The sequence below is a fragment of the Limulus polyphemus genome, unplaced genomic scaffold (genome assembly GCF_000517525.1).
Source record: "Limulus polyphemus unplaced genomic scaffold, Limulus_polyphemus-2.1.2 Scaffold1713, whole genome shotgun sequence".
Taxonomy (NCBI): domain Eukaryota; kingdom Metazoa; phylum Arthropoda; class Merostomata; order Xiphosura; family Limulidae; genus Limulus; species Limulus polyphemus.
In genome coordinates this window covers 112,992-122,856 of record NW_013667323.1, presented here as the reverse complement: position 1 = coordinate 122,856, position 9,865 = coordinate 112,992, and the positions used below count along the sequence as shown (strand labels likewise).

General features: G+C 34.7%; 1 protein-coding gene across 4 annotated transcripts in view; it reads right to left on the bottom strand.

Moving 5' to 3' along the window:
* Positions 1-9,865, bottom strand: part of LOC106464665 (zinc finger protein 423 homolog) — an 89,758-nt gene that overhangs the window by 22,197 nt on the left and 57,696 nt on the right. For 2 of the 4 annotated variants that reach the window (XM_022392425.1, XM_022392428.1), the window contains exon 1: positions 3,072-3,777. The exons of 1 other annotated variant lie outside the window; for it this stretch is intronic. In XM_022392425.1, the coding sequence (XP_022248133.1) occupies positions 3,072-3,114 (43 nt within the window). In that variant the 5' untranslated portion in view covers positions 3,115-3,777. Of the gene's footprint in view, positions 1-3,071; positions 3,778-3,797; positions 3,879-9,865 lie in introns of those variants that run through there. One more of the 4 variants, XM_022392427.1, reaches the window with a different exon arrangement.

Genomic DNA, 9,865 nt, shown 5'->3' with positions numbered 1-9,865 from the left:
AAAAAACACGAGCATGATGTGTGTGCCGTAAATAGATAAATTTGATTTTATTAAAAAGAGACATAAAATATTTGAAACATTTATTTTAACGTGCTGTACTTAGATGGTGCCTACTAAATTCATGACTGAGGATTATATATATATATATATATACAAAAAAAAATGTCTAAAACCAGAATGATGATAAGAAAAATAATTCAGCAATGGTAATAAGCAAAACAGCAAGAGAAATAAAAAATAAATGAGACAATCATGTTAAGAATACCACGACATAAAATATACAAATTAATAATATGGTGTATCAAAATAAAGACAAACGACATATAAAAATAGACACTGATAAATTTAAACGATAAGTTGACATAGAATAATCGGGATGATGACGTGGAGGATAAGACTACACAAGAGCCATCTGTGCTCCCGCCAACTCCTGGGTTATTCTAATCAAATAGTTGGATCTGACCGTAACTTTTATAACTGAACCATGGTCTCAAAGTGCGGATCTCGATTGTGTGATAACGGGACAGGAATCATGGACTTTCGGATTCAGAAAGCGACATTTAGCCATTAGGCAACGTCCGGCTCAAAAAAGGCACATAAAAATATACGTGGTGATGACTTAAAGAATAAGGTGTAAAATAAACGATGAAATACGACTTTGTTAAAGACGTTTCTTTTACGAAAAAATAAAAATAAACTTTTGTGTTTGTGATAAAATAAAACACGATATTCGACGTCGATACAAACTTTAGACTAAAATATTAGATGATTAATTAAAAAACCATTATAAACGTACATTATACATTACGATAATGATTGGACAACTTTTCCTACTTAAAAACTGATAAAAACGTAAAAAATGTGAAAATGAAATATAATAAAACAGAGGTTGAAAAAAAAACGAAACTGAAACCATCTAAGCAGGACTTTCTGGAGGTCTTTTTTCACCTGCCCCCAAGCGAGCGATAAAGATAGGAATGCTTTATGTATGACATCACAAGTTATGTTTTAAGGTAATGACAATATATTAGGTACTATATATTAATATATACATATTAATACAACAATATTATTATATATATTATATATATGTTGCTGAACGAGAAAAAAGAAACTGCTTTCTTTCTCCCTCACTGAAAGTAAACCCCTAAGTGGACCAACAGTTAAAAAAACAACTCAATTTCTGGTATGATTTAAGTTCATGTTACTTCCATTGGTGTTTAGAATTTAACGTCCTTTAAAATTGATTATCATTTATTTATAATAAGCCATTTTTCGATACCGCTAATTGTTTTATTCTACAATGTTTTGAATTTCATAAGTTAAATCGTGAAATTAACCTGCTCCAAGAAAGGCACTTTCTGTATAACAATAGCACCATCTTCTACAACTCATTCTGCTTCTCTCAGGATAATACACTCTTTTGTTTTACCTTAACTCACTTTGTTATTTACTCTCGTGCCATATATTCTGTGCTGAAACAGCTATTAAAACACAAAGACTTCTGAACGTTGACAGATCAACTGGACTCAAATTGACTAATATAACACATTGACAGATTAAATGGTCCCAAATACGTTAATACAACATATTGACAGATCAATTGGATTTAAATAGACTAATACAACCCATTGCCAGATGAACTGTACTAATACAATACATTGACAGATCAACTGATCTCAAATACGCTGACACAACATAGTGGCAGATCAACTAGTCTCGAATACACCAATAGAACATATTGACAGATCAACTAGTCTCGAATACACCAATAGAACATATTGACAGATCAACTGGTCTCGAATACACTAATACAACCCATTGACAGATGAACTGCACTAATACAATACATTGACAGATCAACTGGTCTCGAATACACTAATACAACATATTGACAGATCAATTGGTCACGAATACACTAATACAACATGTTGACAGATTAAATAGTCTCAAATACACTAATACAACATATTTACAGATTAAATTGTCTCAAATACACTAATACAACATATTTACAGATTAAATTGTCTCAAATACACTAATACAACATATTGACAGATCAGTTGGTCTCTAATACACTAATACAACACATTTGTAGATTAAATGGTCTCTAATAAACTATTACAACACAAGGACAGTTTATCTTGACTCAAATAGATCATTATAAATACATTGACAAACGAACTGGTATCAAAAAGACTATACCAACACATTGCCAAATGAGTTGGTCTCAAATACACTATTACGATACATTGACATTTAAAATCTGAGTAACGAAAATCCATACCAGAGATGAAAATTATCTTCCTTCGAAAGGAAAGATAAAAAGTCAGATGAAAACCTGTTTGTAAAACTGAGCAGTATAAACGAACATTATATCTTACTTTACCAATGTGTATATAAACGAACATTATATCTTACTTTACCAATGTGTATATAAACGAACATTATATCTTACTTTACCAATGTGTATATAAACAAACATTATATCTTACTTTACCAATGTGAATATAAACGAACATTATATCTTACTTTACCAATGTGAATATAAACGAACATTATATCTTACTTTACCAATGTGAATATATCGCTGTACAATAATTTGTTAAGAATACCTTTTGCTGTACACTTCTGAATGACAGAATGATGAAAAACGGCAAACAAAAAATCGAACCACATACTCAAAAACATCAAATTACACCCATAAATGTATTAACATAGGATTAAAACCATAAATTACACCCATAAATGTATCGATGGTTTTAATCCTATGTAGATACATTTATGGGTGTAATTTGATGTTTTTAATCCAATGTAGATACATTTAGGGGTGTAATTTGATGTTTTTAATCCTATGTTAATACATTTATGGGTGTAATTTGATGGTTTTAATCCTATGTAGATACATTTATGGGTGTAATTTGATGTTTTTAATCCTATGTAGATACATTTATGGGTGTAATTTTAACATAGGATTAAAAACATCAAATTACACCCATAAATGTATCTACATAGGATTAAAAACATCAAATTACACCCATAAATGTATCAACATAAGATTAAAAACATACTTGCTACACCCTTCATCAACTTCATATCTGTAAACGATAACATCCGTGTCGCTATGTGTGACTCTCACCCTATCAAACACGTGCAGTTACTTATATCTTACCCAAAAGTCAGTGCAGTTAAGTATGACACTACTAGTTGTTCTACTACTAGTTCGTCGTCAATGTCTGGATAAACGTACAGATCGTGCAAACTTCGTTAACGTCAGCCTATTGGCTACTGCTTCGGGAAACCTTTTTTTTTTTATTGTATCAAATGCTGTTTATAGAAGTATGCGTGTTCCCAGGTGACACAAGAGCTCCACGGAGGAAAGAATCCAGGGGGTAACTGTACGTGAGGTCTAGAGTTACGTACCCCTTCCCCTCTCCCGCAAAAGCTGGGGGGGGGGGATATTAAAAGGACACGTCGTGAAGAAGCGCATTGACCAACAAAGAATAAACAATTGCACGTGAAAGCATCAACTGATCGGGGAGGGGACAAAATACAAGTGTGACGCCAATAGATATATCAGTAGCTGAGTTATTAGTGAAAAAATAGTAGAAGTCTATACAAACAAATTTGAAAATTTACTAAAACGAAAGTGAGTGACATTTCAAAGAAACCAGCAGCGGTCAGCAACCACCTTTACAAAATTCCCCATACACCCACCTCTAACTGCTAACTGAAATGTCTTACCCAAAAACATGCTGTTACAAAAGCAACAAAGATTTGTACGAATAGATTCTGACCTTCGCATAAATGAGCAACTGACCCTCTGGCTTCCTCCCCTCAACTGCCAATAGCCAAAGTCTTTTTTTTTTTGACGAAACACCTGTGTACGTATCCGTCAGAGTAACAGATTCAAGTACGAGTCGCTCTTGTTACAAATGTCAAAACAGGGTGGTGCTTGCTGCTTAAATCCAACAATCATCTCGTCAAAGTCGACCTTAATTCCGACTCGTTGTCTCGCCAATATCCCTAGGTAAAGAAACACGAACTACAAAGTGACGTTTCAGTCAAGCTTTCAACACACCTACATACAAAGTCCTTACAAACGCGTGAAGTTTGTTGGTAAATCTCACCGAGTTTATCATTACTGTGAACTAAGCACAGAATCGTTTATTAGAGTTCGTAAGCATCTCTATAGACTATTGTTTTTAAACAAGAAGAACGCATACTTAACTAATGCATTTTCACATGTGTTTAATCGCATCACATTAGTAAACTAACTTTCATTTTTATGTTAACTTTATTTTTTTAAATTAAAAGTTACACTTTTAAACTATTTATGCACACACACACACACACACGCCAACCCATATACATTTCAGTTTCTCCAAAAAGAAGTATTATCCACCTTCTATAGTTAGTATTGTTATCTTGTAATGACAGTCTACGGGTGTAGAAATTAATAATTTTTTAATTAATAAATATTTCTACTCTGATTTGTTTGTTTGAATTTCGCGCAAAGTTACACGAGGGCCATCTGCGCTAGCCGTCCCTAATTTAGCAGTGTAAGACCACCCACCGCCAACACTTTTACCAACGAATAGTGGGATTGACCCTTACATTATAACGCCCCCACGGCTGAAAGGGCGAGCATGTTTGGTGGGACGGGAATTCAAACCCACGACCCGCAGATTGTGAGTCGAGCTCCCTAACAACCTGGCCATGCCGGGCTTCTACTCTGAATTCATATCATAAGTAATATCATTTAATTTACATTATTAATGGTTTTAGAAGTATCTAACAGGCGGATGGTGGGAGATAGTAAGGCTTGGGACATTGTGAATTCTAACACCCAAACCATGGTACCTATTTTATCTTCCTCGCTAGCTGTCGTGCTCTACATTTGCATTATTTAAGTACGTCTGATAGACAGGATATGAGAGATATTGCCGACGAAATTTTCCTTTTAAAACTACTCCTGTTGTAGTTCCCTAACAAATTGTATAATGCTTTTTTAGTTTTGTTTTTTCTGGGCGCGATTATACTTCCAAATAAATTTGGTTCAGCTTTATGTATTAGTTATATGTATATACGTTTCTATCAAACTATACAAAGTAAGGCATTGAAACTGGTATTGTGCCAGAAAGCTCCAGAATTCATAATCTAATTCACACTGTTATTAGTAGTAAATACATTTCTTAGTTAGACTACATTATTTAGTATACATTACTGATATTTATATCGGAATATATGTTAAAAAGAAAGAGTCACTTCGTCATTACATCTTTAAAGTGAATTTTATATTAAAACAAAATTTAATGGCATTTGTTTCCAATAAATTATATAATTTAACCTAAATAAAAACAACAAAGTTTAAGTCTTACAATACGATGAATAGACACATTTAATAAATATAAATTTTTGCAATAAGAAAAATGTGAGGAATAGTAAGTTTTTATAACCTTGTGGGATTACATATCGACGAATAAAACTAAGTTCTAACCATTTTTTAAGTTTAGTAAAACGTTCTTTGCATACAATTGAGAAACTTTAGTGCTAGATACACATTTGTTGTTTAGACATTGATTAAAGACAGAAAACCTCACGGAAATGAAGGCACTATGCCCCAAACACAGTTACCGTAACATTGCAGAAGTGCCCGGCATGGCCAGGTGGATAAGGCGCTCGACTCACAATCTGAGGGTCACGGGTTCGAATCCCACCAAACATGCTCGCCCTTTCAGCCGTGGGGGCGTTATAATGTGACGGTCAATCCCAGTATTCGTTGGTAAAAGAGTAGCCCAAGAGTTGGTGGTGGGTGGTGATGACTAGCTGCTAAATTAGGGACGGCTAGCGCAGATAGCCCTCGTGTAGCTTTGCGCGAAATTCCAAAACAAACCAAACCAAACATTGCAGAAAGTTCTAGGCCTCAGTCAGGTAATATACATGTAGACGACCAAGTTAGTGCAAGTTGGTAATTTAGTGAAAGTGAAAAAGGTGAAGTTAGTCTACGTGATTGTAAGTTTAGCCATAAAGAGCGTATAGTGGCGGTTTCTAAAGTGAGTTTCACAGCTTGTATTGTAATAACATAGATAGAGGAGAATAATTTGTTTTGTCAAAGGGTGTTCTAAAGTAATGAAACCCACTTGTGTGGACTTTGACGGAAAAAAGACAATTATTTATGGCTCAGGATACAAATGTGATAACCAACAGTGCAACGAATTTTTCTACATAAGTTTGACATGTTTTGAATATATATATATCATTTTAAAACAAGTGGATTGTGTGCTGTCCGTTTATTGTTGAAATTTATCGTCAACAAGTCGCAGACACCTACTGTAAAGAATCCGATCCTTTATAAACTTGACAAACATAACGAAAACTTCTCTTACATTTTTTTCCATGTTTGTAGAAACTTTTAAGATGTCGCTATTTAATCCATTCTTTTATTGAAACAATGATGTTTCTACCCAGAAACTTGCTTCCCGTCTATTTATGTTACCGTTTTGTTGTTTGAAACTAATTTCCTTGTTTTAGTTTTCAATATGTTGCATTGTAGGCACAATGATAACGAGAGTAAGGATGTGAGAATTATATTTGTAATATTTCGTTCTGTATCAGTGTTTAGGCGGTTTGATCTTTATTCTGGATCAATGTTTAGACGATTCGACCCTGTCGTTCTGGATCAGTATTGGGGCGGTTTGACCCACTCATTCTGGATCAGTGTTTAGGCGGTTTGACCCTTTCATTCTGGATCAGTGTTTAGACGCTTTGACCCTGTCGTTCTGGATCAGCGTTTGAGCGGTTTGACCCTTTCATTCTGGATCAGAGTTTAGAAGATTTGACCCTGTTATTTTGGATTAGTATTTAGGCGGTTTGACTCTTTCATTCTAGATGAGTGTTTAGACGATTGGACAATTTCGTTCTGGTTCAGTATTTTGGCGGTTTGACCCTTTCTTTCTGGATCAGTGTTTAGGCGGTTTGATCCTTTATTCCGGATCAGTGATTAGAATATTTGATCCTTTCATTCTAAGTCAGCCCTTAAAAGATTTGCATTTCACTGAAAGTCAGTCTTTAAACGCTTTTTAATCTTTTTCCCCAGTCTGTATAAACTGCACTTACGGTAATCATCTCCGAATATGTAAATTGGACAACTATAAACATACTTCAAATCTCCCAGGTGTAACTGTAATCTTAAAAGTGTAGGTACAATATTCACAAAATCACGGTGATCTATCTACCAATTAGTTTCAAACACTCGCGAAAATTATACAAGTTGTTACGTTATTTCCAGAATAACCGAACATCGTCTCTTTTCGACAGTATTATTACATATGTCTACATTGCTTTATTTTTAATTCTTAAATATAAAGCTATAAGAGCGGCTATCTGTGATGTACCAACCACGGGAATTAAAACCCTGAATTTTAACGTTATAAACTCTCAAACTTACCTCTGAGCCATGGAAGGGGGAAGCTTTAAATACGAAATTCAAGCGGAAAGACCATATTATCAATTTGCGAAAGAAAAAAAAGCTTCGATAGAAATCATTTAAAACCATCGGTATAGCACGATCCAGACGGCATTATAAAACTATTGTTATTTTTGAATGATATTAAGTCATACGAAATATTTAATGTTACTGTGAAGAGATTTCTTCGGTTTGCTTTTGTAGGCCTACTTAACTCACTTCTGTTGATTATGATACACCATTTTAGGGCAGACACAGTAAATCCAAACAGGAAAAAAAGCTGAGTGAATAGAGATAGTTAAGAACAATGAACAATATAGTAACGTGGCATTTGTCCGACAGACTGGTTCAAAAGTATTCCTTAAAGGAAGATTCGGGAAAGAGGAAAATGTATTGCAGGATACTTTTGAAGTCTGCCAGTAAAGAAAAGAAACAAACACAAGAGAACAGGTAAAACAAATCTATGTTCACAATTAGTGTGTGTATTGTACTTTTACTGGACTGGCCGACTCTTTTATCGCGACTTCAACAACTGACTGCTGGAGGGGGGAGGGGTTGAGCGAAGTGTTTTGTTTCTGACTTTAGTACATTGTTTTATGGCAGGTATATACATCCAAATTAAAAAGAAACTGAACAATTACAGATGTGTTAGGACAATAAAGGGCGACATAATATGGACTGCCTTGGAGCGCGGGTGGGGATTTTTTAACTCTTAATGGCATCGAGTTAATCATCCGATTACTGACTCATGTTACTTGAAAGTTCTTGGTTGTTTTTTCTCAGCCGCTTGTTTCCGCTAGTTAATAACTTCTGATAACAGGTAGAACATGACATAAGGAACGCCAACACGTCGTAAGGCCTAGGAACCAGTTTTCTTGCGTAACATTTGCTCTGTACAGAACAAAGCTAATAACTGATAAACATATATTCACACACAAACAATCAGTTGTATACGTACGCGCGACTATGGTAATGACCCTTCACAATGCTCGTATCTGTTCGGTGAGGTACGGTAGTACATGACATATTAAACTTTTCTGGTGAGCGTTGTATATTACTTGATTGAAGTCACTCAACCCACGAAATACGCAAATACATAATCTATCTTGGTGATAAAAAACAAACAATATTATTGTTAGTATGATAACTATAATATTAGAACAATAATGAAACGATAATAATAATCTATACATTGTTAGACGCACGTTTCGGCAGACTCGAGAAATAGAACATTACAAGCAGTTTTATAATTTAACGAATATTCTAATATCAAACAGTTGTGTATATTAACCCTGTTGAAGTCGCAAAGGCGAAACTTTTGTTAATTAAAATATACAACACATTCTTTCATATATATATCTGAAGTATAAAGGTCGTTTTCTCAAACGTTTTATCAAAATATTGTACACAATGTTACGTATTAGAATTTCGAATGGTCTGTTTGTTTTTAAATTTCGCGCAAAGCTACACGAGGGCTATCTGCGCTAGCCGTTCCTAATTTAGCAGTGTAAGAGTAGAGGGAAGGCAGCTAGTCATCACCACCCACCACCAACTCTTGGGCTACTCTTTTACCAACGAATAGTGGGATCGATCGTCACAATATAACGCCCCCACGGCTGAAAGGGTGAGCATGTTTGGTGTGACGGGGATTCGAACCCGCAGACTGCGAGTCGAGCGCCCTAACCATCTGGCCATGCCGGGCCAAGACTAGAGGGAAGGCAGCTAGTCAGTACCACCTGCTGCCAACTCTTGGGCTACTATTTTACCAACTAATAGTGGAATTGACTGTAACATTATAACGCCCCCACGGCTGAAAGGGCGAACATGTTTTGAAGGATTCGAACCCGCGACCCTCAGATTGGTTTGAAATTGAGCTAAATGATATTTTAAATTTAGTAGTTAAATTGTACTTTGGATTTAGTAGTTAAATTAAGGCCGATATATAGTCAGTTTATGATATTTGCCAACAAGATTGATACACAGTTTTCTTTTGTAACACAAATACGTTTTAATATACACCCAGCAATACAATTTACAATAACAGTTATTACAAATAGTTATTACAAACGATGATTCATAAACAAAAGTTTCATAAACTTACAAGCAATATAAAGTATTCCTTTTAATCTGGAACTTCTTCGATATCTTATCGATGGTTCACGACGAGCGAGTTAATTACGAGTTGACGTAGGTACAATTCGCTTAACGGGAAGCTAGCTAGGTTTGTCCTTCGTTATTTATCGGCCACACACGTCAAGTTTTCCACCATGAATTTATATAATGTTTTCGTAAAAATAATAATAAATACTAATAAAGTTAAATTATTTGTAATGTTCGAACTTTGTAAAGGTTCCTGATCAAATATTTGAAGTTTTCCGATTGATAAGCGTTATAATA